General features: G+C 43.8%; 2 protein-coding genes across 14 annotated transcripts; one reads left to right on the top strand and one right to left on the bottom strand.

Moving 5' to 3' along the window:
• Positions 1–2: 2 nt before the first annotated feature.
• On the top strand, positions 3–14,744 carry csde1 (cold shock domain containing E1, RNA-binding). 13 transcript variants are annotated; one of them, XM_047040457.1, is made up of 23 exons: positions 3–109; positions 2,385–3,069; positions 5,139–5,321; positions 6,063–6,261; positions 6,498–6,607; positions 7,330–7,416; positions 7,511–7,608; positions 7,734–7,833; positions 7,940–8,068; positions 8,260–8,385; positions 8,560–8,775; positions 8,992–9,132; positions 9,396–9,563; positions 9,876–9,887; positions 10,208–10,225; positions 10,770–10,877; positions 11,105–11,280; positions 11,398–11,510; positions 11,863–11,982; positions 12,087–12,265; positions 12,413–12,576; positions 12,856–12,988; positions 13,163–14,744. In XM_047040457.1, exons 3-23 carry the CDS (start codon positions 5,160–5,162, stop codon positions 13,208–13,210), a joined length of 2,607 nt encoding a protein of 868 aa, XP_046896413.1. In that variant the 5' UTR covers positions 3–109; positions 2,385–3,069; positions 5,139–5,159; the 3' UTR covers positions 13,211–14,744. The 13 variants fall into 13 exon arrangements, with proteins under 13 accessions (XP_046896413.1, XP_046896411.1, XP_046896414.1 ...); XM_047040455.1 differs by having other exon boundaries at positions 6,498–6,664; positions 7,490–7,608; XM_047040458.1 differs by lacking the exon at positions 5,139–5,321 and having other exon boundaries at positions 6,498–6,664; positions 7,490–7,608.
• A 184-nt stretch (positions 14,745–14,928) lies between these two features.
• On the bottom strand, positions 14,929–17,521 carry rassf11 (Ras association domain family member 11). The gene is made up of 3 exons (XM_047040461.1): positions 17,441–17,521; positions 16,613–16,727; positions 14,929–16,521 (listed from the first exon to the last, which is right to left on the bottom strand). Exons 2-3 carry the CDS (start codon positions 16,713–16,715, stop codon positions 15,113–15,115), a joined length of 1,512 nt encoding a protein of 503 aa, XP_046896417.1. The 5' UTR covers positions 16,716–16,727; positions 17,441–17,521; the 3' UTR covers positions 14,929–15,112.

Here is a 17,521-nt window from a genome sequence, read left to right as displayed (position 1 = left end):
TATGTGAGCACTGTCAATGGAAATATCGCGGTAGTACTCCATTCCACTCACTACGTAATGTGCCGTGCTGCTTCTGGCGGCGCTGGTGACAGTGCTGAAAGCTGTTGGGGTAAGTTTATAAAAAATCTGATTTCAAAGTATATTCTAAATATTATAGGTCAAGTATATGACCTTATATGACATATCAACGTTTACAGGCGTTTGTAAGTGATTCCGTGAGGCAATTATGTCCTTCTCAAGATTAGGCCAGGGCGGGGGCAGTGGTAGGCTATTCTTTCCTCGGCTTCATCTAAAATCCCAGCAAAGCTAGCTTCCGAGCTAACCATGTAGCTAACGCACCGACCGGTTTGCTAATATTGTCTGGAACGACAACGAAATGTATTTTTGTTTTAATGTCAATTTGTCCAAACGTATATGTGCACGGGCTCTGCCTTGTATGAACTAATTACAGCCCCGTTAAATGTAAAAGGATTAACACAACTCAGGTTATTAATGACCCACCACGAACCACGTCAACTGCATGCACGAGCTCAAATAGTAGCTCGCTAACAAGCTAGCTGTGCTAGCGGGCTTAGGTACACTAGCCATCAGTCGCAGTTTCTCTTTGTTGTTCCCTTCTCAATTAGCCGGCCTGGCTAGCTACGGACATAAGGTCCGATGGCGTCTTTATTGTCATTATTTTAGCGACATTTGTCGTAGCTATTTTTGTAAACAGCGTATTTGTCCTGCCTGGTTGTAATGAAAATGTTCAGACTTCAATCGCTTAAACTAACCTAAAAATCCATTGACACCGAATATGACATTTGAGATGAGCTAATCTTAACAAAGTTGAGTTTCACTGGCTGCTCAGGATGTCTTAACGTTGGATGGCCAAATCTGCGTTTGCAGGCACTGAGCGGCGTTGCTTGTTACAGACAACTAGGAGTAGGAAATAAGATAGGCCACGTCGTGTACTAGCGTTTGTTGTATTGAGCATGGTGGCCAGAATCTGAAATCACATGGTAGCCCATCGCAAGCCCAGGCCTAGGGCATGGTATGGTCCTAGACATGCAGCAGTTAGACGACCCAATTTAAACATGTACATTATAACAACATTCGAAATGCACGTAATAGAATATTTATTTTGGACAATGTCACTTTTTTTAAATATTTGTTTGTAGTTATCACGGAGAGTTGAACCTAGCCTGCGGTATAATAAGGCCTTCAGTCCAAGGAATCGTGTGTGTGAATCAATTCACCATCAACGAGTAAGATCGCTTCCATCAGCATTGTAACAGCTGATGTGAATTCCAGTTATTCAGAGCTGAAACGGCCAATCACTGTCAGTTGTTCAGTGGGTGGACAAGAGTCTAATGTGGCTGCGTCACTTGCGTTTGAAGACTACTATCACGTGTTCGAATAGGTTTCTTCACCGCTGCTTCTAACAAAGGTTGGTTCATTTGTGTAGTTTCTGTCACATTTGGTACATATCGGTTCCCAGAAATGACGTGATTTGTTGAAGGGTTGACAGTTTACAACAACACTCAGACATGCACCTGCAATGTGTATGCGTTTTCCCCGTAAACAACTCAAGCCTTTGTGCCAAGTAGCTTTAAAGGTCCCTTCCACTCCCAGAAATGAGATATGATCTGTGTTATTCTGAACACTTTCACCTTATTTTAAACACTGAAACCATTTGGAATGCTCGTTGCGACACAGCCATACCAGATTAGGTTGCATGTCTTGGGTTACATGTCACCCTTGTCTGGCAGCTTGTTTTCATACTGCAACATTGAGGTCAGTACTCACCACCAACAACATTTAGATCATAACTGTGGAACAATTTTTTTTGGAATAACCATCGATTGACTATTGCTCTTACTCTAACAAATGCTGAGTATTTGTGTGTTAGGTCTGTGCAATGTTATAATCCATCGTTTCTGATTTAAAGTAACATCCCTGGTCAGAGTGACATAAATATCAGCCCAACCAGAGCAATGAAGGGGCATGTTGATCTAGTAGACAGAGGGTCATGTAGTCAACTGGCATCATAGACTCTAAACAGGCAACTGAGGAAAGACTATTTTTAGGTCCATGAGGTTGAGGAAGAAGAATCTCTTGTCAGATTCACCAAAAATGAAATCACTCAGGGTCTGGTGCACTGGCATCACCTACTGGTCATTTATGTAGAAAGGGTATAGGTCTTTTTATGAACGTGCTAGTGAATCCTTAAAATGTCGGAGCACATACTTGAACTGTCAGTTCGAGCAAATGCAGTTCAGTATTGGCTGTAAACAACTTGGACTGGCTAATGGTTATCCCACTTCTCTAGTAGAATATGATCAATGTATTAAACACCGATGTTCAAATAGTTTTTGACTAACGGAATTTCTCTTCCTCAACAGTATGAAGTGAAACAGAACAGAATTTTTGTACCATCCGCAACTGCTTCTTCAAGTTCAGATCACAACAACGAAACAAATCAGAGAAACATCCCAAAACAAGCGAAGTTGCAACTTTGAATAAAGACAAAAGGAAAAATCACTTCTAGGGAAAAAAAACACTGAAGCAACCAACGAAACAACCGAAGACGAGACACGGCTACCCAATTGAAACGCGCGCAAGAGAAGCAATCCAATGCCAACGTTGTAAAACTGAGAAGATAATATCTGATCTGAAACCAGAAGTTTGTGCCTACTCAACAGCTTTGACAAAGCACACGTCCCAACGCTGTTTCCAGCCCTCTTCATCCTCACTGCACCACCGACTCACCCCGGGGTGCGGAGAGGGCTGCTATCTGCTAGTTTTCCCCCCCCTTCAGTTCCCCAACTGTCTCCCCATCTCTCTACTCTCCCCTTTCGCTCTGCTCATTTTGTTGCAGTGTTTTTGCACCTGCATTTTGCCTTTTTGTTCTAGTTTTTTTTCTCTCCTCACTGTTTATTTTTTGTTGTTGCTTTATGCAACTCCATTATACATCTGTAGTACTTGTGCCAGAAACGTGTAACACATAGCTGTGTGAAGAGACGACGTGCCACATCAGCATTATCATCACGTCCCTGACAACTGCAAGTTTCAAGACATAAAATCAAGGTAGGCCCCTGTTCTTTAGTTTGTTTGTTTTTAAACAATTTTCAGGGTACAACTTTGTCAACATTCCTGCTGGAACGAATTGCTTAACTTAAATCATTGATTTTCTGTCAGACAGATGTATTTACAGTAGTTGCTTAATATAATGGAAAAATACATTTGTCCAATTCAAGGGCATGCAAAATGACGAATATACATTGATTGTAACCAATGGTATGCGTTTTTATGTGGTTTTTAAGGTGAAACGGAAATTTCTTTGAACAGGCTTCATTTTCTTGGAATCCAAGATCAGATGTTCAGAATTGGGAAAGGGTCACACTCATTGCTCTGGTTCCCTGCTGTGCGGTCATAGAAGAGCCAGCGCACTCTGGACATTTTTCCCCTCGTTTATTTACACAAATAACCCACTGAAGTTCAAAAAGCTTTTGCTTGACTAAACAACCCTGCTCACGCCAATATACACTATTTTAACAAGTGCTTCATCAGTTTTGAGTAATATGACAAAAAGAGGGTTTCTTGTTCGGTTACTGATATTGGGCATTGATGACAAAATTACTTGCGTAAAGGTAAATATAGATAGCCTAGTTGTTTTTAGCTCTAAGCCTTCATTGGATTTCTGGAATGTTCTATGATTGATAAACCTGAATTACTTATCTAGATTAATTGGCTTTTTCCAACCACGTCAAAGAGATCCTACAATATTTGAGGGGAATCATCGGTTTAAGGGAATTGTCTTTAGTGCCCCTTCCTTTTGTCTTTATCCTGCACCACATTTTCCCTATAGTCTCCTACCTGTTGTTCCCTAGAGAATCCCACAGCCCATATCCCTTGTGAGTGTGATGCTTTGCTCACTGGCTGTTTATGCCTCTCCCTTTGATCTCATCCCTTTCCTCTCTCACCCTTTGCAGACGTCTGGTGGTGTGTATCATAGGGTGGTAGAACCACAAAAAAGAAAAAAAAAAAAAAAAAAAGATAAACAGAAAAAAGATTGAGACGTACCAGTTATCAGGTACAACCAGAGTTGGAGTCGGGTCTGAGGTTTATGGAAAAATATGGGCAGCCCTTGGAAAGGCTTTGTCGAGTTTACCTTGCCTGCGTCTCCACCCACCGCGTTCGTTAGTGCTGACCTGAGCAGCCCCCCACCAGTGGGGCTCAGCCTGTCACCGTACGGCCGATCCGTAAGTTCCAACCCCTTCCACTTCCTTCCCCCATCGAACACCCATCCTCCCACCACCTTGCCCTGAATCTCTCTGCTCTGACCTCTGGCCTAAACTCTCCATTCCCCTGTGGGCTCAGAGACCAGCCTCTGCGTAGGTGCAGTGTTGCAGGTGTAGGGTGTTTTTAAGATTGTTGGGGATTCGGGAGTTACATTTCATTTACAGTCTTTCATTTGGCGTTCCAAAGATTCACCCAAAAATGTCGTTGTCACTTTTTTATATAAAATGAAAATTTACCTTTTGAGGAAAATTTAATCTGACTGGAGTCAGTATTACCGCAATTCTGATTTGTTTCGAACATTTGATAGCTATCTGGTTTAGAAGGATAATGGATCTTGAGCCACCTGGTGTATCAAGAGGTCAGCAAAGGACCTAACAGCTGAGGCTGCTCTGGAACCCTTCATATAACCTTCATTTTATTACTGAAGTCCTTCAATTTAACCTCCCATCTCCATCAGCATGGTTTGACCTCTATGCTCATTTCTTCACTATGATTTAACTGCACCTCAGGTATCGATGATCAAGGAACACGTTTCCCTTGCAGTGAAGTGTTCAGTTGTCTTCCACTTTTTGATACAACTAACTTTCTTCAATCAGGTCTGCTTTAGATTTGTCAAATGCGAACCAATGTCTGGTCTTGGAAGTATAAAAAAGATCATGGTAATTGTTTTTCTTTCAAGGACACAGGATTCTTTCCACCTTTTTTTCCCCTTTATTTTTTGTTGTTGTTAACAATGTCATGTTGCTCTTGTAGTTGTGCTTGGAAACCTATATTTAATGATATAACAGTGGGGTCAAAAACAACTCATGGGTGTCAAGCTATTTGAAAATGGTGGTGCGGCCCTATTCCTACAGTGCCCCCCAGTCCAAACTCCAATGTCTAAAATGGAGAGAGGCCACTCGGAACCTCCGCAGGGGCGCAACACTGCCCCTGCCCCCTCCACCTCCGCCATGCCCATACCTCGCTGCTCCTCCCTGTCCAGCCGCCCAAACCCAGCCGGTAAAAAACACAAACGGACCCCCTTGTATCAGAGATCAGTAAGTTGGCATGCGGCGTGTGCCTATAGTATAACTATAGCAACTCGAGAGCTGTAACTGTCACGGTTGCAGTCTCTGTTTACCTGGAGCTAACTGCATGACTTAATAGTTTGCGGTTGCTTTATTCTTACAAACCCCAACCGAAGATGTACAAGTTCAGTTATAAATGATCAGTTGACAATGTTGGTGCCAGATTGGCTTTGGTGAAAGTCCAAATCCAGACTGCATGTTTTTGCCTAACTTTCAGTTTTTTCTTGGAGTATTGTGGACTAAAATGTACTGATTGTAATATTGTGAATGGAATGGGATCATTCTCTTGAGTCCACTAGAAATGACTGTGCCCTGTGGCCTTTTATTGGTACTGAATGGTCTGAATCCACAGGAAAACCCTATTTAGGGTGGCCCAATGCTGTTACCCTCTATTCACCCAACAGATAATGCCAGAAAGACTTGTTGGTTAGTCTCTCCTAAACTTGGATGCTCATTTGACTTTGTTTTTAGAGACGTTTGGGTTTGTCATGTGATTCAGATTGCACGTGTGTGTGTGCTTTTTGTAAGGTGTATGGGTAATTGGTAACAAGGTTTTATTGCAGAGAACCGCCAGAACGTGTACATTAACACCCATACTCATACTTGTTTTCGTTTTTTTCTGGTTTCACGCCGACATCAGATATCAAGGACCGCTTTTGACGCTTGGCTCACGTTGGATAAGACTTGACTGTTTTATGTCTCCCCCTACAGATGAGTTTTGACCCGGGCATGCTCCATAGCAACGGGCATACTGCGTATGCCAACGGTACGAGCGCAGGCATCAGGGAGACAGGGGTGGTGGAGAAGCTGCTTACTTCCTACGGCTTTATCCAGTGCTCTGAACGCCAGGCTCGCCTGTTCTTCCACTGCTCCCAGTACAACGGGAACCTGTTGGAGCTCAAGATAGGAGGTGAGAGCAGAACACACACACACACCTTCCAATTAGTTCCACCCTTGAGTCAGTTGAGAACCGGCTGCCTTGCCCTTACCTCTGGAATGTGAAGCCTGTAGGGGACGAATCAAGAACCGCCCCACTTCCCCCAGAACTCACTGCGAAAAATGAAAAGAAAATGTAGATCTTACCTGGATCAAACTTCCTCACATGTAACTTCCTTCCTGTCTCCCCCCCCCCCCCCCCCCCCCCAGATGATGTGGAGTTTGAGGTGTCCTCTGACAGGCGCACTGGTAAACCAATAGCAGTGAAGCTGCTTAAGATCAAACCAGAAGTGCTGTCAGAAGAACGTATCTCGGGCCAGGTGGGGCGAGAATCGCACGCCTCTCCCTTTACTGTGCTGCATGGTTATATTCATCCAGTTAAGGAACACCATTTTACTTTTGGTTCTGTTCTTGTCTCGTGTCACCTCAGTGTCTGTCTCTCTTGTCGTTTTGAATGTGGGGTTTTTTTTTTCCTTCTAGCTCATTGTAAATCTGTTCACCCATTTCATATTTTTCTTTTATCTTTTTTTGTTTTAGTTTTTTAAACGAGTCTGATCACGGTCATAACTACATTGCATACTTGATGCAGTATTAAGGACAGACCTTTTCATATTCCTAGCCACATCTCTTTTTTTCTGTGAAAGTTTTGATCCGCACTTGCTTCCAAGCGCTGATGGTATGTTCTGAGATTTACAATGGGCTGGATTGTCCTTGACATAAATGTTTTGTGTTGGTGTTCAGGGGTGGAGGTGTTTGAGCAGCAAATAGAAAATATGTAGTGTTTAATTCCCCAAAGCCTGATTTTAAGGGATTTTTAGTCAAAACATTCTTTTGTAAATTTGTGTCTTATTCAATGTATAAATCACAATGACCTCTTCCCTATGAAAATCAACTGTTCTGTTTCCTTACGGTATATTGAAATTGGGACTTTATAAATACAAGAATCGGATAAGTACTTTGGCAGGTTACGTAGTTTGTGTATTGACGACATCCAATGCCAATCTTAACCATATGCCCCACCTGGGTTAACCCTGCTGTTCAGGTTGTTTCTGCGATTCCCACTCACCTGGATGGCAAGTCCGCTCCAGGACAGGTGCCTACCGGCAGCGTCTGCTACGAGAGAAATGGGGTAAGAGCCTTAGATGGTACAGCGAGCAAGGGAGATTCTTCACCAAAAGAGTGTTAGTCAATGTAATGTAAAGTATGGATTCCACCCTTGGCAGGAGGTGTTTTACCTGACCTACACCCCAGAAGATGTTGAGGGAAACATCCACCTGGACACTGGAGACACAGTCAGCTTCCACATGGAAACTAACAAACAGTGAGTTACACATTTATTTTGGGGGGAGGGGGGGGGGGGGGGTTAAATCTCTTCCTGCACCCCGATTATGTCGGGTTTAACAGTTCCATTGACATCTTCATACATCGTACTACTGCATGTTCCAGCGACTCTGTTTGTTTCAGCACCGGTGCGGTCAGCGCTCACAACATCCACCTGGTAAAGAAGAAACAGATGAGCTGCCAGGGGGTGGTGTGTGCCACCAAGGTAAGACCTACCTCACATCTTGTACCTGAGAGGGCCTGGGCGGGACCATACCAGCGGGTCACCTGCACGGCCGGAGTTTAACCCTTCTGCGTCCTGTGTTTGACAGGAGGCGTTTGGATTCATCGAGAGGGCGGACGTGGTCAAGGAGATCTTCTTCCACTATAGCGAGTTCAAGGGTGACCTGGAGGCATTGCAGGCTGGGGATGATGTGGAGTTCACCATCAAAGAGAGAAATGTAGGTGCCAGATTGTTGGGTGCTTGATTGATATGAAAGTAAAAAAATATTAAAGTAAAATTCAAGTAAAATATTGAAAAGTGTTGAAATAGAAATCTGTGGCAGTCTGAAATTGTAGCTTTTCTCTATAACTTGTAGCCATCCCAAATACACCAATGTTCGTGTTAAGACTCCATGTTGTCCGTTGTCAGGGGAAGGAGGTTGCCACGGAGGTAAGGCTTCTGCCACAAGGGACTGTCATCTTTGAGGACATCAGCATTGAACAGTTTGAAGGGACAGTCACCAAGGTCATCCCCAAAGTCCCAAACAAGAACCAGGTAAACAAACCACAAATGTTAAGACATGGACCAACTGTCAAATTCATATTGATGAGTGATGAAGAGTTTGAAGTCTGATGGTCCTATTGACGATGGGATGACGTTGTCAACCAAATCGCCGGATTCCACGTTGATGAGTAACCGCAGTTAACGTTTAGTTTTTCTACCTTGCAGAACGATCCTTTACCGGGCCGCATATCTGCCAGGATCAGTTTTCAAGACAAAGAGCTTCTGTTTGGGGAGAAAGACACCAAGTCTAAGGTAACCCTGCTGGAGGGAGACCACGTGCAGTTCAACATCTCCACCGACCGTCGCGACAAGTTGGAACGGGCCACCAACATCGACATCCTGTACGATACCTTCAACTTCACCAAGGAGACCCGTGAAATGGTGAGTCCTTCCCCACAGTAAGAGTTGTCAGTCGTGCTTTCTTTCCGATGTCTGGATGGTAGTGTGTCCCCCCCCCCCCCCCCCCCCACCCACAGTTTAAATTAAAGTGCAAAACCAAGCTAAACTTGAGGCCCAAAGCACTGTATCTGAAGTGCTTTTTCAACTTGTATCTCTCCTGGCATTGAAGATTCATCCTTAGCTCTCCTTCTCACCCAGGGTGTGATCGCTGCGATGCGTGACGGTTTTGGCTTTATCAAGTGTGTAGACCGGGATGCCAGAATGTTCTTCCACTTCAGTGAGGTTCTGGAAGAGAGCCAACTGCACATCTCTGATGAAGTCGAGTTCACCGTTGTGCCGGTAAGTCTGAAAAGCGCTTGAACCTGCAGCTGTCCTTTTTCCTTAATTACCTTCCTTGCTTGTCTTACTTTTTATAAAGTCAATTTTCCAGAGTTACTGAAGCACATATTGAATTTCCAATGTATTAATGTCCTTGGATACACAGGATGACAACAGCGTTTTTATTTATTTAATTGTTTTGGGGGGTAAAGAACTATTGGATCTAAAAATAAATATTGAATAAGTCTCTTATGACCAACTCCTCCCCCCTCTTCTGGGCTCAGGACATGCTGTCTGCTCAGAGGAACCACGCAGTGCGCATCAAGAAGCTGCCCAAGGGCACAGTCTCCTTCCACACTCAGTCTGAGCAGCGCTTCGCGGGTGTGGTGGAGAAAGAGGCCGTGGCAGCCGTCACCAACAAGACTGGCAGTCCCAGCAAGATCAAGGAGAAGGTAAGACGGCAGCCCACCGAAGCACCAGTTTGATCACAGCACCACATGCCCACATACTCTCTCTCTCTCTCTCTCTCTCTCTCTCTCTCTCGTCTGATCTGTCGCCTCTCATTCTCACATCCATTCCCCATGTCAGTTAACTGAGAATGGATCTCGCCCTGCCTCTCGCACGGCCTGCGTCTCACTCACATTCTCAATCGCATTTAGTTTTTTTTTTTTTTTTTTTTTTTTTACCATATAATTTTTTTAGTTCTAATCTTATATTTCCTTTCTCCTTCAACCCTTTCCCCTTATGCTCCTTCTCTTCATTAGAAAAAAGACAAGGTAGGCTTTTCTGGCTTGCATGATGCCATACCCCCCCTGGTTAATGTTTAAAAAATGTACATCACTTCTACTGGGAGATGTTTTCTCAGGGTTGGAGGATTTAAGACTAATGCGGAACATGCTACTATTTATATTAGCATTCCAGGGCAACTCTCAAATTCAAAACTTTTTGTAGCCACTGATTTTATTATTTTCATATCTTTCCATTAGCGATTCTTACCAATTCTAAAACTATATCTGAATAAAACGGTTAGAACTTCAGTGTTCAAGCAGACCCTTAGATATTATTTTCCTAATTGCGTGTTCTCTTGTCTCTAAAGGGTAAAGTTGTAGAGAAGGTCAGTGGTGTGGTCTGAATGAGCTACCCGCCCCAGGGTTGAGTGCATGGGTTCAGAATGTGGACCATGGATCAAACTCTTGTAAAATGTACTCATTTCGACAGTCTTTGACCTGTCAAGACTGGTTCACATATGCAGATATTAACTTGGAAAGTTGTTTATTAACACTAGTTTTAGATTTGCTGGCTGACCCATCACTACAAGCTATTGCTAACGGGGAGGTACTAATAGGATTTGAAATGTCTGGTGTTGAATATACTGATGACTTACTAAGGCAACTTATCTTGTACACAACACTACAATGTCCTTTTCACTGATATGGCAACTCCTTTTTCATATTAGTGACACTTTCAGAATAACAGTGTGTATCTGTGTCCTTGACCTTTACATAATAAGCCCCAACAGATACAACAACTGAGACAACGGGTAGTTTGTTATGTAGATCAGCCCTAACGCATCTGATAGTCATTCAGGTCTTTAACCCCTTATCATCGTGTTCTGATGTCTTGTGTTTTGTTCTGATGTCTTGTGTTTTTGCCTGCAGGAAGCCGAGGAGGGCGTGATTGGTTATGAGGACTGTGGAGTGAAGCTGACTGTGTCCTATCACGTCAAGGACCTGGAGGGGGCCAGCCAACCACAGGCTGGAGATAAGGTACTCGTCTAACCCAGGATTCCCCTGCTGCTGTTAGGCAGAGTATTTACATGCTGTCTCCCTGATCTCTATCGGCAAAGTAAGATTTAACTTTGAGTAAGAAAGTTTACAAGTAGGGGTGTAAAATACATAAGCCTGTTTGTGCCAAATCTAAAATGTTTGACATCAGTTGCTTAGATGGAGCAACGCCCATCAGCAACTCGTGTTTATCCAACTTTGTCCACTAGGTGGAGTTCTCCATCAACGAGGTGAAGAGAACGGGCCAGCAGAGTGCGGTCTCCATCAAGATTCTCAACCGTTCAGCCAACACCAAGAGGCTTCTAGGATTTGTTGCCACTCTGAAAGATAACTTTGGCTTCATCGAGACCGCAAATCATGATCAAGAGATCTTCTTTCACTATAGGTAATGCTTTGAAGTACTTTTTTTTTTACTTTGTAGTTTGCCTGGCAATGACGGCAGTAGCTAGGTTACCGTTATGGGATGTGTCAGGTGGTTGATCTTTTTGTTTGTCTGTTCCAGTGAGATGTGTGGAGACTTAGACAGCCTGGAGCTGGGGGACACTGTGGAATACACCTTGTCAAAGGGCAAAGGAAACAAAGTCAGTGCAGAGAAGGTTACCAAGGTGGCCGCAGGTATGAATCCGTTTTGCCGTTGGCCTTTTATCTACCATACCCGCAGGGTTTGGGGGGAAAAATCGAATTTGAATCTCGATTCAGTCTTCTAGCGATTCACGTATTCATGTAAAAAAATTGTTTCGTTTTTTTTCTAATGTTATTTATGTATTTTAATTTTAAAATCGTGAATAGGTTTTTAATCGAATCGTGAGGTACCAAAAGATACCTGCAGATCTTTGGCTTCTGTTGTCAAAATGATTTTTGTGCACCACCACAAGCAATTCTTTTTAGCCATGTATCACCTTCCCTATGACCTGTCATCTGATCTTCCACTGATTGGTGGAGCTAATACTGATGCCTCTTATTACAGTTAATGGTGTGGGGGAAGATGTTGGTGCAACAGTGATGCTGGGTAAGGTGGTTCGTCCTCTCCGCAGTGTGGACCCCTCCCAAACAGAGTACCAGGGACTTATTGAGGTTACTGAAGAAGGTGAGACTCTGACCAACTTTTAAAACCTTAACCTGGTGAATCCATTAATATCCTTCAGTTTTTCTCTGAACTTGACATTCTTCTCCTCTCTTTTCCCCATCCAGGTGGCACTAAGGGCCAGAATTATCCCTTTGGCATCGTCGGCATGGCAAACAAGGCCGATTGTCTGCAGAAAGGAGAGATGGTGAAGTTCCAGTTATGCACCGTGACCCCCACGGGGCAGAAGATGGCCTGCAGCGTGATCCCCCAGCGTAGAGCCTTGGTGGAGTGCGTCAAGGACCAGGTAAACAAGTTTGCCATCGTGTAAACTGGGGCCAGACTGACAATGTAGTTGAAAGCAAGTTTTGATCCCCCTTAAAGTACTGTAATTCACTTTAAAAAAAATATTATATATGTATATAATCTAATGCACTTTCCTTTTTTGCCCCAGTTTGGTTTTATCACATATGAGGTGGGTGAGAGTAAGAAGCTGTTCTTCCACGTGAAAGAGGTGCAGGACGGCCTAGAACTCCAGACGGGGGACGAGGTGGAGTTCTCAGTCATCCTCAACCAGCGCACGGGGAAGTGTAGTGCCTGCAACGTACGCCGAGTCAGGTAAGCACCTCAGGAGGCCCACGCGCTCGTCTACTCGGGAACACCCCTTTTTTTTTTTTAAAGCAAGTGTTGTACATTTAGTCATTTAGCAGACACTCTTATCCAGAGTGACTTACAGTAAGTACAGGGACATTCAGAGGCAAGTAGAGTGAAGTGCCTTGCCCAAGGACGCGTCATTTTTTTAGCACGCCCGGGAACCAAACCGGCAACCTTCTGAGTTATAGCCCGATTCTCTAACCGCTCAGCCATCTGACTCCCTGTTTTTCTCTGCCCGTGCAGTGAGGGGCCTAAACAGGTGGCGACGCCTCGTCCGGACAGGCTGGTGAACCGGCTGAAGAGCATCACCCTGGACGATGCCAGCGCTCCTCGTCTAGTCATCGTGAGACAGCCCCGCGGCCCCGACAACTCCAAGGTAGGTCCGACGTCTTGTGCTTGACATGAAGCCATTCAGCTGGACCTGCTGCTGTTTTTTAAGTGCTCAGTTATTTCATCAAGTAGTCGAGAGTTATTTGTGAAATATCTACGTTTAGGTCATTTTGAAGCGCTCAGATCTGTGAGTGTAATGGTGGTTGTATTTTGTTCTCAGGGCTTTAATGTGGAGAGGAAGACGAGGCAACCTGGAGTGATTGACTGAGCAAGCCAGCCCCCCGCCTGCTGAAGGTTGCCATGATTTATTAACGTAATCCCATAATGGACGACATCATGGGAAAGGAATTTTTGCTATCATATGCTCGTACTCTGACACAGGCCCATATTTGCATACAGACCTAGACACACTGACACACACACACACACATACAAATAGGCATGTGTAACCCCTATCCCTGTCCCCATCACCTGCAAGGAACATTCTCATTCCATTAGTTCCATGCTGCCCGTGTATGATGTATTTGATGCAGAGCTCCTTACTGCAAGTATACATGGGGATAACTCTTCTGAGTGTGTGTGTGTGTGTGTGATTGTTGTGCACAAGGTGTTTTAGCAACGGTAGAGGTTATGGTGCATCAAAGAGGGGTTTGCTTTTGAGGAGCCCCGACTCTCAATATCAGAGGTGACTTATTTTATTATTATTTTTGTCCCAATCTTTTTTCTTTTTTTCTTATTTTTGATTTTTTTATGTCTGGAATTCTGCACCTGAAACCTGTCATCTATTTGTGTGTGTGCGTGTACGAGTGTCGGCATGTACTGGAGTCCATCTGCTTTGTTTTGTCTCTCTCTCTCTCTCTTCCTTTGTGGAAACGACATAAAACGTATTTGTTAGTGGTTTCCTCCACTGTATGCTTTCCTTCAAATCACATAAAGCAAAGCAAAAGTTCCCTCCATAAGGAGGATCCTATTTCTCATGTGCGGGCTTAAACAGGCTATTTCTCTGCTCGGTTTTTTGAGCAGTTTTAAAATGCTTTATTCAAGAGCTGAGCGTGAAAGCATGGCGTTGCGTGTTGTGCAGTATGTGAATGTTAAGTGATTATTTTGATTGGGATTTATTTTCTCAAATATTGGAGCCTTTAGATACCTTTTTGGTATTCACATGCTCCTATTAAGCAATTTCCCCAGGTGCAGAATTTCTAATGTCATCTTACATCCTGCGGTTCTTTTATACATATTTTTTTTTCTCTTGCACATCTGCTTTTGTTCTGTTGAAACTCGGAATTCTGCTAATGACTGATAACTGAAATAAAAAATAAGGTGCCTAAAAATGACAGACAAAAAAAATTAGATGTATCCTCTGTCCCCTGCCAACCGCCAAAATATAAAGAACAATCTTAGGGTGGCTTTGTTTTTCTAGTAGAAATAATACTGGTCTGCATCCCAAATACCTGTGGGTTGAAATATACTGTATGTAATGTGTGCTTTTTTTTTTCTTTTCTTAGTGGAAGATTCAAACATCAAGATATAACAATAAAAACCAATTTAACTTAAAGTGGGGGGGAAGAGTAACAAAGTATTAGAAATAATTAAGGTAAAAGGATCAGGATATCTATTATTGTACGCTGGAGACGGGTGGATGAACTGTTGTGCCTCTATGCACTCATGGAGTTGGTCTGAATAAATTTCAACTCTGGAGAGATAACTGGGTTTCTGATGAACTGCTTACAGGGGCTCTCCCATGTACTTTTGTTAATGGTCTTGAATGAAACAATTGAATTAAAGTTTTATGAAAATCATAATTAGCTTTTGTCTTTATTTGGTAGGTCTTAAAGATTCTGTATTTATATTGCATGAATGTGTATGTGTGTATATATAAACTAAACAATATCACAATATACAGGGCCGGCGTTTGCTTTGGGCGAATTGGGCAGCCGCCTAGAGGGGGGCGCCAAATTCCGAAGTGCGTCCATTAATTTACCGAGGCGGGATGGGGTGGCGTCTCTCCGAATTTCGGTCCCGGGGGAGGGGGGGTGTTGTTGAAACATCTCGCCTAGGGTGGCGATGCTGCCTGCACCAGCCCTGAAAATATGACTATAACATCCAAGTGGGTCAGATGTACCTAACTTTAACAAAGCTTCTATGTTGTAACATCTAAACACTTCTTCTGTCAGACCTTAGTGCTGCCCAGATGTATGGTGATCTCTGAGCGATGTACAACTTTGTGTTTTGCTTCTGGTTTAAGGCTCTGTGCTTCAGACCAATGTGTCCACCATTCTCTCAGCTGATTGGGCCTGGAGGCATTTGGGTCCTTGATCTGATTTGGAGAAATAAAAGCACTGGGAACATTACAGTCCTCTATGGGAGGAAACTTCCTGTCTGTATTTACCTCACAAGCTGCACTTGATCTTTGCTGATTGACTTCCTTATATGGAATATCCATGCTCTCTACAGAGCCAGTTGTGAGGTCTGCGGTTGGAGCCATCTCCTTTCCCTCTGGCCTTGTTCTTTGAACCCTACCGAGATCAAGGCCGGCCATCTTGCATTTGTACTCCTCCAACCTCGCTTTGCACTCCACAGCTTTCTCCCTCATCTCCAGGAACTGTGCCTGCAAGTCTTTCTCAAAGCCCTCCTCTGCCTTCAGCTCGTTCTCCCAGAATTGCAGCTGTTCTGTTTCTTCTTCGATCATTTTCAGTTGAGCCTCCTGTCCAGCTTGCTTGGCCCTCTGATGCTCTTCCAGCTCACATATCTGTCTTTCCGTTGACGTTATCTGTGCCTGCAAGCCTTGCAGACTAACCTGTTGCAGTGTAATAATATGTTTTAGCTTTCTTTTGTCCTCTTCGATCTTGCTGGCACCGCTTGGGTTAATCAGATCCACGGCTTTTGTTCTGCCAGTGTTGCTGTCTTTGTGTGCGGGAGAAACGTTGCCATCCTTGCCCTCTTTGTTTTCATCACAACTGCCTGTGGTACTATTTGGTCTGTTCTTGCCTTGATCTCCCATGCAGCAGGAGGTTTGCTGTTTCTCAGCTGATTTCCCGCTCTTTAAGTTTTTCGTTTTGCTGCGCAGACCTCTCGGGGCGGGCGCGTCCTTGGCAACGGTGACGGACACGTCCAGAGAGCTATCATTCCTAATGCCTGCCTGCTCTTTGCTCCCCTTATCACGACTAGACTGCTGGCTGCTACCCCTGCCCAGGTTCTCCAGCCACCCCCAGGCCTCCTCCATCAGTGTCAGCGACTTCCTTTTGGGACGTTTCATTTCCTCTGGTGGCTGCTCAGCTTGTTGACGCATGCGGGATATTGGCGGTAGACTTTGACGGTGTAAAGTGGGGGCGGCGCTGTCCCTTCGTACCCGACCCCCAGCATCGACACTCCTTAGCGGGGTCGGACAAGCTAGGTACCTCCCTCCTCTCGCCCTGGCCGCTCCTTCCCATAGAGAAGGTCCGTTATGTACCAGGGTTAGCTGGACGTCCCTGGCCTGCTGGCCGTACTTCTCCAGGGACTCCAAGAGCCGTTCACTGGGTGTCACACTGCGCTCAAAGTCTTTGAATTTCTCCTTCAGTGTGTAACGGCCAGGGCAACCTGCACACACATATCATGATCACTGATCAGTATGTTTGAATGCTGTTCATAATGAAGTGGTAAAATGAGCTGGGGTTGGTAATGTACTCACCAAGGGATTGAGCCAAGGCTATCACCACTTCTTGGTAGGTTGTTTTCTCTGTGACTCCACAGACCACACGAGGGATGCCCTCCACTGACACTTTGACCTCCATTGCTTGGTCAATCTATCATTAGAATGAAAGTGGGTGATCGCACTATGAACACATGACTGAATTTAGCCCCATGAGAATCATGATATATGATCATTACAGATAAATACTTAATGAATGCAGCTTTCAAACAGATGCATCTGGGTAAGCATTTAGACAGACGAATTAGGCTACCCTCTTTATCTGTCTCCACAATCAGGCATGCCTTCCTATGACTGTTGGACCTTGGGGCATTAAACCCACACAGTGTTGTGGATAATAAATAATACAACCAAATTGAAGAAGTAGAATCCAAACAGGTTCATCAATATGTATTTAACCAATCAGGGATGAAAGATATAATTTTGGTGGCTGGTTAGAAAATTTCAATTTAGGAATACAACGCATCAATCACAAAATGTGATTGGAAGGTTTAACAAGGACTAGGACTATGTTAAGGACAATCTATATAATTAGTTATTAAATGTCAACTAACATTTGGAAATCAAATGTAAATAATCAATAAGTTACTATATATTAACATGTCGATATTTACATTTTCTTTGCATGGAATCTAAATCTTATTTGAATAATACACCGAATTACTATCAGACCAGATTTACGAGTTTGAATCCAACACGAGCTTCATACATTTATTATTTGTCTACAATTAATGTCGTTATATACCTGTTTATACCTGTTAATTAAGTGTACAATTTTATAGAAAGCAGAAAAGTTAGTCAACTGACCTTTTAGAGTTGAAGTGAACCAGATGTGTGGAACTGTCCCCTTTTACTACATTCATGCACTGTTCCGTTTGGGATGGTGGC

Source organism: Hypomesus transpacificus, chromosome 18, assembly GCF_021917145.1.
Source record: "Hypomesus transpacificus isolate Combined female chromosome 18, fHypTra1, whole genome shotgun sequence".
In the NCBI taxonomy this organism is placed as follows: Eukaryota; Metazoa; Chordata; class Actinopteri; order Osmeriformes; family Osmeridae; genus Hypomesus; species Hypomesus transpacificus.
This window is presented reverse-complemented; position numbering and strand designations above follow the sequence as displayed.